The sequence below is a fragment of the Salmo salar genome, chromosome ssa01 (assembly GCF_905237065.1).
Source record: "Salmo salar chromosome ssa01, Ssal_v3.1, whole genome shotgun sequence".
Taxonomy (NCBI): domain Eukaryota; kingdom Metazoa; phylum Chordata; class Actinopteri; order Salmoniformes; family Salmonidae; genus Salmo; species Salmo salar.
Window position 1 is genome coordinate 150,878,077 of NC_059442.1, and position 20,702 is coordinate 150,898,778.

The window sequence follows — 20,702 nt, forward strand, 5'->3', positions numbered from 1 at the left end:
TTATAACAAGTTGAATGTCTTTGCTCTCTTCATACACTACGCACGCACGCAAACAAACAAACAAACAAACACACACACACACACACTCAGTGGCCAGTCAGTCAGAGGCCAAAGGTCAGAGGTGAGCCTTGTTAAAAATATGATTTAGTGGGAGCCACTGGGAGTGTTAGAGGTCAAATAGAGCTCCTTCAAACCAATACACCTGAGGTGAGAGAACTAACCTCCCATGTCCTCTATTCTCTCTCTCCCTCCCTTTCTCTACGTTCTCTCTATCTCCCTCTTTTACCAGAGTATTAGCGACTTCCATGTTCCATCTGCATAGTGACGTAGTGACAACGCTGTAGCCATGGTTCTACTTCCCTCCTTCCTTCTGAACCTTCAGTAGGGAACAAATCAAGAGTGCTGATTTAGTCTACACACACACACACACACACACACACACACACACACACACACACACACACACACACACACACACACACACACACACACACACACACACACACACAATGACAACAGTGCCCGTTCTATCTAAACTGCTACCCCTCATTAACATTGGTGTGTTTAACAAGGGGACTGTTAGATGGTGAAGGATGTGAGGAGTTTGTTGTGACAGTGATGTTATGTTCTGCTGTTAGTTCAGCATTATAACTAATAGCTCTGTTAAAGTGGTGTGTATCAAACCTGTTTACTCATTAGCAGTCACTGAAGTATGTTACAGTGGAGTGACTCAGCTTTCAGATGAGTACACACACACACACACACACACAGCGTAAACTGCTCCCAACTACTGACACACTGTTTCCACACAGGAGAGAGCCCAAAGTGTGTGAAAAGGGTTCACATGTTTTGTTTGAACTTTTTTGGGGGGAGTGTTAATTGTGTGTGTGTGTGTGTGTGTGTGTGTGTGTGTGTGTGTGTGTGTGTGTGTGTGTGTGTGTGTGTGTGTGTGTGTGTGTGTTGCCTCCAGGGTTGATATGAGTCTCTGAGTGTTTCAGGATGAGTAACACTATGCTGAAGAACGTCACCCCCAATATAAATGATTGATTTGTGGAAACTATAGTACTTTGAATCGAAGCAAGCAACACACCTTTTTAAATGTAGTGAAAACCTGATATAAATTTGTAAAAATGTATAAAGGTTTAACCCTTTAACAAGCCAACCTGTGGTGTCAGACCGACTGTAGTCAATCACACTACTGTCTTCTGTTTGATGTAGGTCGTTCAGCGGGTGAGTGAAGCTGGTGTTTGATTTGCCCCCATTTCCCCTAAACACACACACACACACACACACACACACACACACACACACACACACACACACACACAGGTATTCAACATGCCCATGTGTTTCCAGTCCTGCCTAACAGGTCACCTGATACACACTTCCTGTTCCACATGGAGACCAGGCTGTAAACCTGCTTCATTAGCCCAATGACCTGTTCCCCCTCCTTCCCTGCACTTGAATCTCAGTAGCATACATTCCAATGTGGCTTTTCATACAGGTATACAGCCATGGTTCGAGGAAAAAAAAGAACCCAGTACACTCTCATTGCTCTGATGCAGTACATGCAATAAATACCAGTACATTGTTTTACTGCTTGGATTATACTGACGTTTTAGTGTGTGTGTTGGCAGGAGGGACCCCCGTCATCGTCCAAGGCAGCAACCAATGAGGATCAGGCTCTCCAGCGTTCTACTGATGTCAGTCCTGACTCTGAGGAGCTGTTTAAGGACTTCTGAGTACTGACCTTTCACTCCTCCATCAAATTCTGTCTATCCCTCACTCCTTTTATCTCTCTATCCTCCATCACTTACTTCTCTGTCACTCTATCAGCCGGTCCCAGCTCTCTGCCTTCCCCTCTGCCTTCCCCCCGGTCCCAGCTCTAACCCTTCGATGTTTGTAAATCTACAAGATGTGGAAAGGTATAAGCAGTGTAGTGATGGAGCTTCCACCACATTCCTTCCACATCTGCAGACATCAAAGGGCCAGGGCCAAGGGGAAAGGGAAGGGAGCAAATTGGTATATTCGATCACTCACTATTTTCCCTCTCTATCCTCCATCCCTTGCTTTCTCTGTCTCTCTATCCCTCTACACAGGGGTGGCCAACACCTGGTACTAATCAGCTGCTCATCATAAGGACCCTGACAAGCTGGGTCAGGTGTAATGGCAGTGCTGGAACTAAAGCCCACTAGCTCTACAGAAAATCTCTGTCCTCCATCTCTCCACCCTGTGCCATCCTCTATCACTGAAACAACTTGACAGAATTACAGAGGATGTCAAATAGACTGTTAAATACACAGAAGTGAATAAGTATTTTTCATACTGTACCATTGTTTACCAATGGCATCATTTAGAATAATGTAAGGGATATTTGTATCCTCAAGATGAACAAACATGAGTTAAAGCTCAGTGTGCTTATTTTAACATGATGAACAGAAGTGTCAGTTCTTTATGTAATGCTATATGTGTATGAAACTCTAATACAGTGAAATAAAGTGAAGGCTAAGATCAAATATAACAGGGGCTGTTGTGTTCTCTAGTATGTTAACTGTGGTTTGATAATTATCTGTTTCGGGGAGGCTACACACAGACAATGCTGGAAAGACAGTTATCTTATATGGCATCCTTTATATCGCACCCCGGAGGACATTGAAAACATTGTGAAATGATTACCGGTAACTTATTTTGTTGGGATTCTGCCTGGGTGCGCTACTGAGTCATTTGAATTTATGCAGCATAAATTGTTTTAGGCGACCCCATCTCTCTCTCTCTCTCTCTCTCTCTAACTCCTTGTGTTTTATGATAAGGGGCGGTATCGACTTTGGGGTGTAGGGCATGTGCGCCCCTCCTTTAGCTGGTGACGGATAACAGTAGTGGGTGTGAGGTGGATTTGAACTTCAAGCCGGGGCAGAGTGGAGGAGACTCCTAGCTGATGTCTGAGTAGACTGCGCTCGGAGGAGAGAAGAGAGCTCTGTACAGCTGGAACTAGAACGTATATTAGTCTGGTTCTGGAACTAGAATCCGGGATCTTTGGAAAGTTGATCGAAAACTTACTTGGTGGATAGCTGGACCCAAGGTAGGATATTATCGTTGCTTGATTGAATTGCTTTTCTATGTATGCCTGTTGTCATTTATCATAGGCTAAGTAAGGGTAGTCTTATTATTACTTTTTAATAAACTGCCGTTTTCTCCGTAGCATATGAGCCGATTTGCAGTGGACGTTTTCGTAACAAGGCCTCAGTTGTAGATGATGGTTCACATTGATGTCTGCTTATTGACACTTTTCACGCTTTGCTTGCTGTGATTTATCACCGTCTATACTGTATATCCACGGGCATTCAGAGAGAGAGAGGTGTTTGGGTGATCAGCTTGAGGAATGTTCTCACAATGATCGAGGATCTATAGCCTACAACAGCTCCATTAGCAGATCTCACACCAGGGGTTAGCGCTTTAATGGCCAGGCCATTTACAGTGATCGACAACATATAACATTTTCAGCACAGCTGCTGCTGTAGACGATAGAGAGGCAAGCGAATTTATCATTTCTGTTTCAGGGACGCCTCTGAGTGGCGCGCGTCACAGTTGTCCAATTGCGCGAAGGGACATCTGGAGTAAAATTGTCCCCATTGCCCTCAGCTTCAGTCAGGAGTGTGTGTGTTTAGCCATTTTCCACGGAGCTGCTGGAGAGATGTCCCTGCTTGTCAAAGCTGTTTTGATTGTTCCAATACGACTCAATGCAGTGTCCCAACAAAGTTTTTATTACTTCCATGATCCTACTTAGTGGCTGCAGCTTTTATAGTCATGAGTCTCTTGTCCATTGGTTCCCCTGTTCCAGAACAGCACCACTCTCCATTGTCAGACAATAGGGCTCCTCGCTCTGTGTTTTTGCGTTTTACCTTTCAACACCATAGTGAAGTGAAGTAGGTTGTAGTAAATTTAGCATGTAGACATTTCAACACAAAGGCTAAACAAAAATAATCATGTTAAGTACATAGTCTACTGAAAGGCTGGTAATGGCTCACATCAACACCATTATCCCAGAAACCCTAGACCCACTCCAATTTGCATACCGCCCAAACAGATCCACAGATGATGAAATCTCTATTGCACTCTACACTGCCATTTCCCACCTGGACAAAAGGAACACCTATGTGAGAATGCTATTCATTGACTACAGCTCAGCGTTCAACACCATAGTACCCTCAAAGCTCATCACTAAGCTAAGGAACCTGGGACTAAACACCTCCCTCTGCCACTGGATCCTGGACTTCCTGACGGGCCGCCCCCAGGTGGTGAGGGTAGGTAGCAACACATCTGCCACGCTGATCCACAACACTGTAGCTCCTCATGGGTGCGTGCTCAGTTCCCCTTCTGTACTCCCTGTTCACCCACGACTGCATGGCCAGGCACGACTCGAACACCATCATTAAGTTTGCAGACGACACAACAGTGCTAGGCCTAATCACAGACAACGATGAGACAGCCTATAGGGAGGAGGACAGAGACCTGGCTGTGTGGTGCCAGAATAACAACCTATCCCTCAACGTGATCAAGACAAAGGAGATGATTGTGGACAACAGGAAAAGGAGGACCAAGCACGTCCCCATTCTCATCGACGGGGCTCTAGTGGAGCAGGTTCAAAGCGTCAAGTTCCTTGGTGTCCACATCAACAACAAACTAGAATGGTCCAAACACACCAAGACAGTCGTGAAGAGGGCACGACAAAGCCTATTCCCCCTCAGGAAACTAAAAAGATTTGGCATGGGTCCTGAGATCCTCAAAAGGTTCTACAGCTGCAACATCGAGAGCATCCTGACTGGTTGCATCACTGCCTGGTACGGCAACTGCTCGGCCTCCGACTGCAAGGCACTACAGAGGGGAGTGTGTACGGCCCAGTACATCACTGGGGCTAAGCTGCCTGCCATCCAGGACCTCTACACCAGGCGGTGTCAGAGGAAGGCCCTAAAAATTGTCAAAGCCCCCAGCCACCCCAGTCATAGACTGTTCTCTCTACTACTGCATGGCAAGCGGTACCGGAGTGCCAAGTCTAGGACAAAAAGGCTTCTCAACAGTTTTTACCCCCAAGCCATAAGACTCCTGAACAGGTAACCAAATGGTTACCCAGACTATTTGCACTGTGTGCCCCCCCCCCCCAACTCCTCTTCTACTCTGCTGCTACTCTCTGTTTATCATATATGCATAGTCACTTTAACTACACATTCATGTACATACTACCTCAATTGGCCCGACCAACCAGTGCTCCCGCACATTGGCTAACCGGACTATCTGCATTGTGTCCCACCACCCACCACCCACCAACCCCTCTTTTACGCTACTGCTACTCTCTGTTCATCATATATGCATAGTCACTTTAACCATATCTACATGTACATACTACCTCAATCAGCCTGACTAACCAGTGTCTGTATATAGCCTTGCTACTCTTATTATCAAATGTCTTTTTACTGTTGTTTTATTTCTTTACTTACCTACACACACACACACACACACACACACACACACACACACACACACACACACACACACACACACACACACACACACACACACACCTTTTTTATCGCACTATTGTTTAGAGCCTGTAAGTAAGCATTTCACTGTTAGGTCTACACCTGTTTTATTCGGCGCACGTGACAAATAAACTTTGATTTGATTACTTACATCAGCCGACAGTATGTCACTTGCTCAGACTTGATCAGTACTTGTAGTAAAAACGGACTGTGCATAGTTGTTCCAATAGGGCCATGCAAGGTGAGGCCCCTGGAGTGTGTGCATGTGTGCACAGGTAGAGTCACTAGTCTAGGTCCCACTCTGGATTTCCCCCCTCAATCGCTACAGTTTATGTTAAAGTAGGTATATACTGTATGTCATTCATGATCATTTTGATGTGATGAACTCAGTGTTTATTGGTTCCACAGGTTCTATAGAGATGTTACATCTCAGGCACCTGCTCTGGCTGATGTTTCTCTGTTCTGCTTTAGCTGAGAAAGGTGAGTCTTGCTGTGTGTGTGTGTGTGTGTGTGTGTGCGTGTGCGTGTGTGGCGTGTGTGTGTTTTTTCACTGACAAACTGGAAACAGGTCATTAGGTTTACACAAAAGCAGAAAGAGACATTCACGCAGCTCCATTCATCTTTCTCAATCCTCAAGACACGCACACACATGCACACAGGATTGGTTAAGTAACTTTCTAAATGTAATCTGTTAGTTACTAGTTAACTGTCCAAAATTGTAATCATTAACGTAACGTTTGTATTACCCAAACTCAGTAACGTAATCTGATTACTTTCTGATTACTTTCCCCTTAAGAGGCATTAGAAGAAGACAGAAATGATCCATCAATCACATTTGGTATCATCCTGGTGGTCTCTGACTTGTGGTCAGACTTGCTCTGGTGGAACAAACTTAGACTTGTGCCTTTTTTCATTGTCATTGAGAAAACGGAAAGGTGTCATAATGTATTTTTTTCGCCAAAAATTCTTTCTGAATTTAAAAGTAATCCAAGAAGTAATCATGTAGTTTTTCAAAAGTATCTGATACTGAGATGTTTTTTTGTTTTTTTGTTTTGGTTATTAAACAACTAATTGACCAACTTTAGTTCGTTTTTTGTGAGTCCAACGCACCGTTTCTCTAGAGAGAAATCAAATAATTCACGAGAGAAATCAAGTCAAGAACTATGTGGGATGCTGGGCTGAAATTGTAGTTTTCATTAAGAAAATATTCAACCTCGTTCTGCGCAGAAACATGGTAATTCGACTGGATGAGAGAGGAATGTACTGAACACCACAACGAGAGGGACCGAGACAGTTCGTGAATGTATGCCTTATTTACTAGTAAAAGGATTTTGTCATACAGCTCTGCAGCATACTTAGGCAGGCTAGCTAAATAGTATGACTAAAGACAGTACAGTGTGGGGAGCACAGAGATAACGTTGTCTGGTTGTCTGGCTGGCTGCTACTGCCTGAACAGAGATGAGATGACTTTAAGGAATTCAAAATGATTAAGTCATGAAATAAAAACGAAGTAATATACACAACTGAAATATTTTATTATTTTATAATATTTTTTTATTGACGTCTACCTAATGTAGACCTGACAAAGACAATGGAATATGTTTTATATGTTTGCAATTGAAAGTTCACTATTCTTGGCTGTGAAATTTCCATTAAAAAGCTCTAAAATCATTTTAATGTAACTATTTCAGAATACATTTAATGTTGAAGAAAAATAAAAAAGCACTACTGTAATCTGATGACAGTTAGATTTTTGTAATCAGTTTACATGTAATCAATTACTCTCCAACCCTGCACACACACATGCTTCCAATTACTGTACCTACATCTGGGGTTGGATTAATCACACTGTAAGCCATCCGCACCACACACAACCCTCTACTAAACCCATTCACAAACGAAACCCATTCACAAACTAAACCCATTCACAAACTAAACCCATTCACAAACTAAACCCATTCACAAACTAAACCCATTCACAAATTAAACCCATTCACAAACTAAACCTATTCACAAACTTAACCCATTCACAAACTAAACCCATTCACAAACTAAACCTATTCACAAACTAAACCCATTCACAAACTAAACCTATTCACAAACTAAACCCATTCACAAACTAAACCCATTCACAAACGAAACCTATTCACAAACTAAACCCATTCACAAACTAAACCCATTCACAAACTAAACCCATTCACAAACTAAACCTATTCACAAACTAAACCCATTCACAAACTAATCCCATTCACAAACCTATCCCATTCACAAACTAAACCCATTCACAAACTAAACCTATTCACAAACTAAACCCATTCACAAACTAAACCCATTCACAAACTAATCCTATTCACAAACTAATCCCATTCACAAACCTAAACCCATTCACAAACTAAACCCATTCACAAACTAAAACCATGCTCTGTGTATCTGTCTGCTCTTTGTCATTTAGTGACTTGCAGGCGATCTGTCCTGAATTACACCCATCCACCCTGTGTGCTATCTGACCTGATATAACTGTACATGCTCATTCTGTAGTCATTTGAACTATTAATCCCTGACCTAGAGTCTTACTCTATGACCTTTAACCCCGACCCCTAGCCATGACCCCAAACCTCATATACTTGCTCATCAGTTTTGATAATATAGACACTTGTGTCCTTTACTTGCATGGCTAGATAGTAACTCCCTCTTTCTCTGTTTTTAGATCCATCATGGAGGATGACGGTAGAGAAGGCAGCTCCCGTTAGTGGTTCTCTGGCAGGCAGGGTGGTGCTACCATGCCACTTCTCCATCACCCCCACCACACACACCTCCACACTCACCCCTAGCACCCAGGGCCCAGAGGACCAGCTGAGGATCAAGTGGAGCAAGCTCGAGGGAGATGCGGAGCGTGTGGTGCTGGTGGCCCATGGAGGAGTGATCAAGGTGGGGCAGGAGTACAGGGGAAGGGTGTCTGTGCCCAGCCACCCCCAGGAGGTAGGGGATGCCTCGCTGATCGTTGTCCAACTGAGGGCTAGCGACGCTGGACTCTATCGCTGCGAAGTCATGCATGGGATGGAGGACACCCAGGATACTGTTCATCTCAATGTCAGTGGTGAGTGGACACACACACGGTAGCAGACACACACAGTAGCACACACTCACACACACATTTCGCCCATTAGAATGTGTAAATAACATAATATATGCCATTTTAGCAGAATCTTTTACCCAAAGCGACTTACAGTTATGCGTGCATACATTTTACGTAGGGGTGGTCCATGCGCTTTTGTCATTAGTTCCATTAGTTGTTGGGTAATATAAATACTGTGAAAGTCTCTAATACTAACTGTTTCCTGTTATTCCCACCCAGACATGCTGGTCCATAGGGAGCCTTTAGTTCGTCTGTAAAGGTGCCACGGTGTGGTCATGTATCAGCCTTATTATGGTGGAATAGTGCAGTTAGCATTCTTGGACAGCAGAGCTGAGCAGCAGGCCAAGTCATCATCGCTAGACTGAGGAAGTAACTGGCAGACAGTGGTGTTGTAGGACTCCAGGAGGAGGACGGTCTTGTACATCTTGAGACCTGGAGACCGGTGTTAGTGACTCAGCTTCATCATTACCTGCTCAGATGGCAGGAGATTCAGACCGGGACTGTGATGTGTGAGGCAGAGCAGATGGCTGGCTGAAACATTTAGCAGGTCTGCATACGTAGATGGAGAAACATTATTGTGTATTCTGCCCAGGGAGTACTGCTATGTTACTCTGGTTGTAACACATTACCTCATGCTGGATCTGATCTGTGCAGACCTACAGGGCTGGTGTAGGTCTTCTGAGGATAAGGTAGAGGTGGTCTGCTCTTTGGTCTCTTCTGGCCAAGGACACTAAGAGAGGGAGAGAGACTGAGACTGAGAGTACTCCTGAGAAATTAACCTAGAAATGTATCCCTCATCTGACAAATTAATCAGTAGTCTACAGTAGCTAGTATCACTATGTTTCACAGCACGGCAGTCAAGTGTCCATTAGCTGTGCCAGAGTAAACAAAACCACAGACTGTCTCCAGGTCTCCCTCTCTGAGTCTTTCTGGGTAGCATGCTGATGTGAGCTGGCTCTACACATGTAGTATTGTTCACTAAACATACAAACCTGTGTTCCAAACATTCTGCTCTGATAGATTTGTCCTATACATTGTGTTATGTAGCTCATTTTGGGGGGTGGTGGGTTACAATGTACTATTGTGTGTGGCATTCAAGCTGGGTGTCTTTCAAAAGGAGAGACCCCCTAAATAGCCCAGATTATCATAGATTCCACATTAGAGATGAACCACAGCCTGTTGATATAGTACAGCCTTTGTGTGTGTAGATACAGCCCCTGTTCAGTCTCTGTTCACTAGGCAACAGACAGAGACTGCTCTATCACACTAACAACTGTCCCTTTACTGCACGTCAATCTACTGGTCAACTCTATAACTGGAGCCAGCTTCCTGGAGGGAAAAATGATCAACTCTTATGAACTTGGAAGACAGGGGTTTGATTCCTCTGCAGAACGATAGTCGTGTTACTTGGTTGTCGCAGTTTCCTCATTTGAATGCACTTTTTGTACAGTAAGTGGATCTGGATAACAGTGGATCCAAAACTACACACACACACGCACACACACACACACACACACACACACACACACACACACACACACACACACACACACACACACACACACACACACACACACACACACACACACACACACACACACACAGACTGAACTCCTGTCTCTGTCTCTCCAGGTGTGGTGTTTCACTACAGATCTAGCTCTAGTCGTTACACCTTGTCCTTCCCTGGGGCCATTGACGCGTGTCTCGCTGCCGGGGCCACCATCGCTACAGCCGAACAGCTGACCGTCGCCTTCGAGGACGGACTGGACCAGTGTGACGCCGGATGGATAGCCGACCAGACTGTCAGGTGTGTGTGTTACCTGAGCTCTCAACTGATATACCCATCTCAGGGATACCTCCGTCCTGTCAGAGTTTGTATTGAAGACCACATTTCCCATGCTCCCTCTCTCTTCCCTGTAGATACCCAATCACGAAGCCCCGTCCTGGTTGCATGGGCGATATGAAGCACAGACCTGGGATCAGGACGTATGGGCTCAGAGACCCTAAAGAGACCTATGACGTCTACTGCTATGTAGACAAACTACACGGTGAGGGAGTGTTATTGTTGGTGTTTCTTGATAGTGAGCTAAAGTTATATCAGCGTGTGCCTCTTTGGGTAAAGTGAGTATATGTCTCCCCTGTACTGTAGGTGAGGTGTTCTACGCCCCTGTCAGCTACAAGCTGACCCTTCGCCAGGCCAAGCATGAGTGTGAGAGGCAGGGGGCGGTGCTCGCCTCCCCTGGTAACCTGTTTGCCGCGTGGCGTGGAGGACTGGATCGCTGTGACTACGGCTGGCTGTCAGACGGCAGCGTCCGCTACCCCATCTCCGTCCCCAGGCCCCAGTGTGGAGGAGGGCTGCTGGGGGTCCGGACCCTGTACCGATTCCCTGACCAGTCAGGCTTCCCCAACCCTGTTGACAGACACGGAGCTTTCTGTTTCAAGGGTAAGACTACTGCAATACTATTACCACCACTGTTACTGAAGCTGCTGTCGCTGCTGCTAAGATAATGATGACAATGGCAATTACATTAATGCTGATGAGGATAGGAAGGAAGAGGACGAGGACGAGGATGAGGAGGGAGAAAGTGAAGAGGAGGAGGATAACGAGAAAGAGAGGGAGGAGGAGGAGAAAGGGCGAGAGAGGAGACATACTCTCTTGAGAAAAGACAGAGAGAAAAAGTGAGAGAGTTGCTCCTCTATTGTAGTAACAGACAGGCAGACTTGGCAGGGGAGTATCACCAGGGATATTTATGCAGCTTGAGTTTCTCTCAGGCTCAATGAGTTATGACCCATCCTGTGTGAGGATGAACTCTCACCCTGTTTTCACTTCCTGCTGAGGGTTGTCTAAATGGCCAAGCCTGGGGGGACAGATCACATCTCAGTAGAGAGAGTGAGGAGGGGATGGGGAGAGAGAAAGTGAGATATGAAGGAAATGAGGGAGGAGTAGAATGAGAAAGAGCGAGAGAGACAAAAAGGGGGGAGAGGAGGAGGGCAGTGTCACATGAAAGTCCTTTTACAGCAAAAGACTTAAGAAATATGCATGTAACCCACATTTATTCCTACATCTCCCGTTGATATCAATGCATGATTTATGTAATAGTTAAAGTTACGGGCATGTGTTGTACGTTAGGATCTGGCCCACAAAGTGTTTAAAGCTTTTATTGTGTTATCATGTTGGACATGTCTGTTTACTTTATATCACATCTGGAAAGACAATGGCCCACTCCCTTCCTCTCCCAGACCTACTGTATCACCCAATACTCCCAGCCTTACTGTATCACCCAATACTCCCAGCCTTACTGTATCACCCCATACTCCCAGCCTTACTGTATCACCCCATACTCCCAGCCTTACTGTATCACCCCATACTCCCTGCCTTACTGTATCACCCCATACTCCCAGACCTACTGTATCACCCGATACTCCCAGCCTTACTGTATCACCCAATACTCCCAGCCTTACTGTATCACCCCATATTCCCAGCCTTACTGTATCACCCCATACTCCCAGCCTTACTGTATCACCCCATACTCCCTGCCTTACTGTATCACCCCATATTCCCAGCCTTACTGTATCACCCCATACTCCCTGCCTTACTGTATCACCCCATATTCCCTGCCTTACTGTATCACCCCATACTCCCTGCCTTACTGTATCACCCCATATTCCCTGCCTTACTGTATCACCCCATATTCCCTGCCTTACTGTATCACCCCATACTCCCTGCCTTACTGTATCACCCCATATTCCCTGCCTTACTGTATCACCCCATACTCCCTGCCTTACTGTATCACCCCATACTCCCAGACCTACTGTATCACCCCATACTCCCAGCCTTACTGTATCACCCCATACTCCCTGCCTTACTGTATCACCCCATATTCCCTGCCTTACTGTATCACCCCATACTCCCAGCCTTACTGTATCACCCCATACTCCCAGCCGTACTGTATCACCCCATACTCCCAGCCTTACTGTATCACCCCATACTCCCAGCCGTACTGTATCACCCCATATTCCCTGCCTTACTGTATTACCCCATACTCCCAGACTTACTGTATCACCCCATACTTACTGCAGTACTGTATCACCTCTCCATACTCCCAGCCTTACTGTATCACCCCATACTCCCAGCCGTACTGTATCACCCCATATTCCCTGCCTTACTGTATTACCCCATACTCCCAGACTTACTGTATCACCCCATACTTACTGCAGTCTCTAACCTCTCCATCCTCTCTCTACCTTACTGCAGTCTCCAACCTCTCCATCCTCTCTCTACCTTACTGCAGTCTCTAACCTCTCCATCCTCTCTCTACCTTACTGCAGTCTCTAACCTCTCCATCCTCTCTCTACCTTACTGCAGTCTCTAACCTCTCCATCCTCTCTCTACCTTACTGCAGTCTCTAACCTCTCCATCCTCTCTCTACCTTACTGCAGTCTCTAACCTCTCCATCCTCTCTCTACCTTACTGCAGTCTGCAACATCACCTTCCTCTACTTTCCTTGCTGTTGTCTGCAGTCTCCAACCTCCCATTATTCTGCCTTACTGCAGTCTCCAAGTCTCCAACCTCCCCTTCTTGTCCCTGCTTCCCTGCCATACTGCAGTCTCCAACCTCCCCTACCTCTTCAACCCTCTCCCTACCTTACAGTCTCCAACTCCATGGCTGATTTAGCCCAATGTCTCCAACATGGTCGGTTAAGGCCAGTTCTTTAAGAGTCGGGGCTTAAGACTGGATCCTGGCTCGAAACATGGCTCTGATTTGTTGGGCCACTAGAAAACTTTAAAAACTGTAGGTGGGTCGCAGCAGAGACCCAGTTACAGTTAGGAACCCAAGTATATAGTGTGGTGTTGCAAGGTGGATGAGTTCTGCAGAGAAATAGGGCTCTGTTTAACTCTATCTCTCTCCTGTTCCTCACATTTGGGGCTGTGTGTTTTTTACGAGGGGAAAACCCAACTCATGCTCTCTAAGACAGAAACAGGACAGGTCCCTAATGCACTACAGCTGTCCCCTTCCCAGAGAGAGAGTGTAACGAGAGAGAAAGCAAAAGAGGAGGGAGAGAGAGATACTGAGTAGGAGAGCGAGCAGGCAAGTCTTACTTGCCCAGGAGTATCATTATCATCATCATGATCATCATCATCATCAGAATAGATTTACGCACTTGCAACCTTCTTTTTCCACGAACAAAATATTATGTTGCAATCTACTGGTTTCTAAAATACCAGAAAATGAAATCCATGCCATAATTCCCATGGAAATCACCTGAAACAGTAAGGTCTCTGACAGAGTGGTAGTGATTTATACAGCTCAGAACCTACAGTATATGTGAGTTGCCTCATGCACAGTGGACGTGACATGGATATAGGGACAGGGGACAGACTGCAGCCCAGCCAACCAGATGGCCTGGCCCAGCCAAACACATGACATCAGACCTGGGCTGGAGCTAAGCAGGAGCTGGTCCCCTCACAGTGTGAGTGAGCAGGCTAACTAACTCCCCTGAGGGTCTCTGCTCAGAGTAATGCCAGCTATAAACGCCCCCAACACTCACACAGAGAGAGAGAAAGAGGGGGGTGGGGGTGTAGAGGAAGATAAAGTGATGGAGAGAGGGAGTGAACGACAGAGAGAGAGAAAGAGAAAAAGAAAGCGAAAGGTTGGGAAAGAGAGAGAGGGAGCGAGAAGGGGTAAGGGGGGGGGGTCCCAGCTCCTTCATCTATACATGGCCTCAACATTTTGAGAGGAGGTGGGGTGCTGAAATGGAATATATACATTAAACATAATTATGTCATTATCGTGTGTCAATAAGGTTAACATGCATCAGCTGCCCGTGTGTGTGTGTGTGTGTGTGTGTGTGTGTGTGTGTGTGTGTGTGTGTGTGTGTGTGTGTGTGTGTGTGTGTGTGTGTGTGTGTGTGTGTGTGTGTGTGTGTGTGTGTGTGTGTGTGTGTGTGTGTGTGTGTGTGTGTGTGTGTGTGCGTGCGTGTGTAAAGATTTACTAGAGGTCCACAGATGTTGTTGGATGCCAAACTCATATTTCTCTGTGGTTTACACAGACAGCCTGTGGGTGAATTATATGGGCAGACAATGTAAAGACTTTGGGTAAGGCTAGAAAAGAGAGAGTGCTAACATGTTGGCTTAAGATGTGTTCCAGTGTTGAAACATAGCAGGTTATGTGAAGCCAAAAGGGTGTGTGTGTGTGTGTGTGTGTGTGTGTGTGTGTGTGTGTGTGTGTGTGTGTGTGTGTGTGTGTGTGTGTGTGTGTGTGTGTGTGTGTGTGTGTGTGCTTATGCCAAAGAATCTCCCAAGGGAAAAAGGAGGTTGGAGGTGTACAGTTGTAAAACAGCACATTTGAACACAGTTCAGACACCATGCTGTCTAAAAATACAGACCTCCTGGCAGTTAGAGAGAGGATTATTATCCTGACAGACTGACACCACTGGCACTGACACTTCCACTGGTTTATTCTTGACGGCTGACGTCTCTCTTTAAAAATAAAACTCTCTGAGTTGGATTGCCTTTTACAGCCTGTTGCTGTGAGCTGACACCGTTCTGATTCTCACAACACCATGTTTAGCATTCTCTGTTAACGTTCAGATTCTTCTTCCTTTCTGATTTACTATGGCACAGCATCGAACATCTGACCCCATCTGACCCTCATCTGACCCCCATCTAACCCTCATCTGACCTCCATGGTTCATCTGGTTATCTGACCCCATCTAACCCTCATCTGACCTCCATGGTTCATCTGGTTATCTGACCCCCATCTAACCCTCATCTGACCTCCATGGTTCATCTGGTTATCTGACCCCATCTAACCCTCATCTGACCTCCATGGTTCATCTGGTTATCTGACCCTCATCTAAACCTCATCTGACCTCCATGGTTCATCTGGTTATCTGACCCCCATCTAACCCTCATCTGACCTAGATGGTTCATCTGGTTATCTGACCCCCATCTAACCCTCATCTGACCCCCATGGTTCATCTGGTTATCTGACCCCCATCTAACCCTCATCTGACCCCCATGGTTCATCTGGTTATCTGACCCCCATCTAACCCTCATCTAACCTCCATGGTTCATCTGGTTATCTGACCCCCATCTAACCCTCATCTGACCCCCATGGTTCATCTGGTTATCTGACCCCCATCTAACCCTCATCTAACCCCCATGGTTCATCTGGAACATTACTGTATCTTGACTGTTATCTCAGGTGGGGGTATATTTTCCTGTTAAAGGTGTTGTGACCACAGCTAAGCATCTCCCGTCTCTCTGTCTCTGCAGGGAAGGAACCAGAGATCACCACTCCTGGACCTGTGACGACCACAGACGCTCGCAGGACAGACACAGCTACAGACAATCCTGATGCCATCTACCACACAGGCAGAACTGACCACACAGTTACAGACAGAACTCACACAGGCAGAACTGACCACACAGTTACAGACAGAACTCACACAGGCAGAACTGACCACACAGTTACAGACAGAACTCACACAGCCAGAACTGACCACACAGTTACAGACAGAACTCACACAGCCAGAACTGACCACACAGTTACAGACAGAACTCACACAGCCAGAATTGACCACACAGTTACAGACAGAACTCACACAGCCAGAACTGACCACACAGTTACAGACAGAACTCACACAGCCAGAACTGACCACACAGTTACAGACAGAACTCACCCCACAGACAGACCACACCAGACTACTGCAGACCAAGACAGAAGTCAGCATGCAGGTGGACCACATGAGACAGCTTATACAGGCACAGACAGACATTACACAGCTACTGACAGAACACACACCACCAAACACAAACATTACACCACTGACTACACGACAATAGACAAAGACAGAACGACAGAAGACAGAACGACAGAAGACAGAACTACAGAAGACAGAACTACAGAAGACAGAACTACAGGCAGAAAGCCAGACTCCTCTGTTGGTACCACTCTGTTCCCTGAGAATGACGTGGATGACTTTGGCCCAGACCTAACCAAGGTAGAGTCAGTCCCAAGCAGGGGTGATACCCTGTTCCCTATGCAGCTGCCCCCTCTCCCCACCACCCGCTCCCAGCCCATCCACCCCCACCTCGACATCAACCAGGGGGGAGACCGGGTGGGAGAGGAGAGAGACTCAGATAGGCTCAGGCAGAGGGGAGAGCAGTGGGAGTGGGGAGGGGAGCAGTAGTGATGGGGGAAGTGAGGGGGAGGACAAGGTAGTAGTGATTCCTACACAGGGCTTCATGGCCGGGACAGGGATGGGATCAGACCCTTCACGCCCAGGACAACCAGGTTACCCAGGACGTCCAGGGTTGGTCACACCAGAGCAGGGCCAACCAGGCTGGGACGGAGTGACAGGACAGAAGCCTGCTGTGGTCTACAAGGAGGAGGAGGGCCAGAGCTCTAGAACAACAGCCCATAGCATACCAGGAGCCACGGAATCATACAGCGTGGACCAATCGGTGGCGATCCCTCATGAGGCATCTCCCACCAAACCACCCTTCCACCTCATCATCGTCAACGTGCATGACAAGAACCAAACAGGTGAGAGTTTACTGTTGACTCTAGTGACATGATGTGGAGATAAACACAATATTGTTTAATGTACTTCACAACCAACCTAACTCTTATCTCAGGACTGCTAAGTCAGAATGTATGTAGATGCACTGTAACACCTGTGTTTAGAGGGATTTTCCTCATATTGTATCACTAAACTATGCAGTGTCTCAGCCCTCTTGTTGTGAAGTGACTTTAATAACTTCTGTTGTGTACTCTAATATTCTGAGTCTCTGTGGGTGACCGTGTGCTGAAGGACTCTGTACTCGCTGTACCCACAGTGGCCTGCTTCTATTGATGCTCTGTAGGCAGACAGAATAGAGAGAGAGAGAGATTGCATGGAAAGAGAGTATACAGGACACACTGTTAACGAATGTGTGCGCAATGGACAGGAAGGAGACAGTGACCACTCTTAAAGCAGGCTACTGCTGGACAACTGTGACCTAAACTGACCTGATACATCTCCATAATATATTCATATCTCCAGATTACCATCCAAGAAACATTTACGAGGGGTCTCTGAGATCTGTCATGTCAGGAAGCCTTGGCTGCTGTAGGACTTCAGGATCTGTGGCAGCATTTTTACATTCAGGGCTGACCTCATTTAGCTGCGTGTGTGCGTGCGTGCTTGCAGTCAGGCCTTGGGGAAATGTGTGGCTTGACGAGTTTGAGCTCTGGATGCTTTCTAGGTGTTTTAGGTCTTGTTTTAATAGAGAAGTTGTATCATTATCACCCCTGTCCATTTACAAGCAACACCAGTTTACATGCAACACATCACATTCTGCACAAACAGAATCTGTTGGTCTTAGCTTGGTCCTCCAGAGAGAGCGAAAAAGAGAGAAAGACACGCATGCATGCCACACACACACACACACACACACACACACACACACACACACACTACAAGTAAGTATTTAGTTGGATGGTGTATACCATGTGTATCATGGACATTACGACCAATAAAACTTAAAGAAACTTAAACAAATGGCAGAGCCTCTTTTAGATCAATCAGTGATGTAATCATTGTCAACTAATTACTCCCTCCTTCTCCAACCGTCATCCCCCCTAACTCCCCCATCCCCGTGCCTCTCCCCCTTTCCCCTTTGATGTGCGTGAGTCGACCCTGCTCCCCTACCCCATCCAAGGTAGAACATTTATGAATGGCTATTGTTTATTATTAAAGGGCATATTGTATATTGGATCCAGTAAGTTAGGTAACATTTCACCCAGTAACTCAATAAGAGCTCACTTCTTAAGTGGGTTATAGTCCTACTGTTTCTACCTTAGAGGAAATTGAGAAATTGAAATATATAGTATTATGGTTCACACTTCCTATTTCACATATAGTAGATCTTTTTGATTCAGGGTCACAATTGGACACCTCTTTAGGTTGGGAGTGGGTTTTATTAAGATGGGTAAGTCTGACGCACACACACACACACATTTAAGTAATTTATTAGACGCTCTTATCCAGAGGGTCTTACAGGAGCTCAAGGGCATGTCGACAGATTTTTCACCCAGTCAGCTCAGGGATTTGAACCAGTGACCTTTAGTTTACTGGCCCAACGCTCTTAACCGCTAGGCCGGACACACACACACACACACACACACACACACACACACACACACACACACACACACACACACACACACACACACACACACACACACACACACACACACACACACACACACACACACACACACACACACACACACACACACACACCCTTATTTGGATCCACAATGTAGATTTCAAGAGATATCCAAACCTCTCAAAGGTCCCTGTATACATGGACACTGACAGCTAAAGAAACCTCCTTCTTCTCCAAACAGCTAGGCTGCCCCTAACAGCTGAAACAGAGCAGTACCTAGCCAACTGCTTTGCTTTGGTCTGGAGGCCACGTACTGCAAGCCTATGAATCTGGCTGAGACTGCCAAATATAAGTATCACAGTATATCAGAGGCTGTCCAAGCGTGCTACGAGGGGCTAGTATTTTATGTAGCAGTCAAATGAGCAACTTCTGGAATCAGACCCCCCCCCCATGCAAGAAAGCACATCAACATTGTGGAAAATGTCACAAGGGAGAATTTTTCTTGTTTTACTATCCTTGTGGGTCCCCACTAGGATAGAACCAACCCACACACACACTCTCTGACTACTCCCTGTCTTGCTTCTGTGTTTCCAGTGGACCACATCCTGCAGATCCTTGGCCAGCCTCTAGGGGGTAATGGAGATTTCCAGTCCCCGCTCATCCCAGCCTTCCCATTCATCCAGACTGAGGCCATCCAGGGCAGCGAGGACTCTGACAGTATCCATCCCATCACTCTCCCCCCAACGCTAAGCTTCATCAACGGGAAACACCAGGTCAGATTTACTGTGCTTGACTAGATTTGTGAGATATATTCAGCCTCTCTTTCAAGGACAATGGAAGTAGAAAAGCATTATCAGGATGGGTTGCATAAAGTGACACAACAGGAACATGAAAATGAATTCATTCATTTAGGTGACTCTGGAGCCAGAGCTGCCAGGGAAGGAGCAGGAGGCGAGAGGAGACCAGTTTGAGACGGCCACACCAGTCCACAGTGAACTGGGAGAAGAGATGGATCATGATGAGGAGGAGAAGAGCCTCACTCCCTTTGACTATGGAGTCATTCATACTGGAGAGACCAGAGAGTCCACAACTACAGACAGAGACACAGACAGAGACACAGACAGAGACACAGACAGAGACACAGACAGAGACACAGCCAGAGACACAACTACAGACAGAGACACAACTACAGACAGAGACACAGACAGAGACACAACTACAGACAGAGACACAGACAGAGACACAGCCAGAGACACAACTACAGACAGAGACACAACTACAGACAGAGACACAGACAGAGACACAACTACAGACAGAGACACAGACAGAGACACAGCCAGAGACACAACTACAGACAGAGACACAGACAGAGACACAGACAGAGACACAGACAGAGACACAGACAGAGACACAGACAGAGACACAGACAGAGACACAGCCAGAGACACAACTACAGACAGAGACACAGCCAGAGACACAGCCAGAGACACAGCCAGAGACACAGCCAGAGACACAACTACAGACAGAGACACAGACAGAGACACAGCCAGAGACACAGCCAGAGACACAGACAGAGACACAGACAGAGACACAGCCAGAGACACAGCCAGAGACACAGCCAGAGACACAGACAGAGACACAGACAGAGACATAGCCAGAGACACAGCCAGAGACACAGACAGAGACATAGCCAGAGACACAACTACAGACAGAGACACTACTACAGACAGAGACACAACTACAAACAGAGACACAGACAGAGACAGAGACACAGACAGAGAAACAGACATATACGGAGACACAGACAGACACACAACTTCAGTCACAGACAGATATACAAACAGAGAGAGGACACAGACAGGAGGAAAGACAGA

General features: G+C 46.3%; 1 protein-coding gene across 2 annotated transcripts in view; it reads left to right on the forward strand.

The window, feature by feature from the left end:
- Positions 1 to 2,858: 2,858 nt before the first annotated feature.
- The window catches only part of LOC106568264 (versican core protein), a 30,226-nt gene continuing 12,382 nt past the window's right edge, over positions 2,859 to 20,702 (forward strand). Inside the window, exons 1-7 of one of the 2 annotated variants that reach the window (XM_045692192.1) lie at positions 2,859 to 3,079; positions 5,943 to 6,014; positions 8,242 to 8,631; positions 10,303 to 10,477; positions 10,591 to 10,718; positions 10,820 to 11,113; positions 15,949 to 16,999. In XM_045692192.1, coding sequence (XP_045548148.1) covers positions 5,954 to 6,014; positions 8,242 to 8,631; positions 10,303 to 10,477; positions 10,591 to 10,718; positions 10,820 to 11,113; positions 15,949 to 16,865 — 1,965 coding nt within the window. In that variant the 5' untranslated portion in view covers positions 2,859 to 3,079; positions 5,943 to 5,953 and the 3' untranslated portion in view covers positions 16,866 to 16,999. Of the gene's footprint in view, positions 3,080 to 5,942; positions 6,015 to 8,241; positions 8,632 to 10,302; positions 10,478 to 10,590; positions 10,719 to 10,819; positions 11,114 to 15,948; positions 17,000 to 20,702 lie in introns of those variants that run through there. The other variant, XM_045692193.1, reaches the window with a different exon arrangement.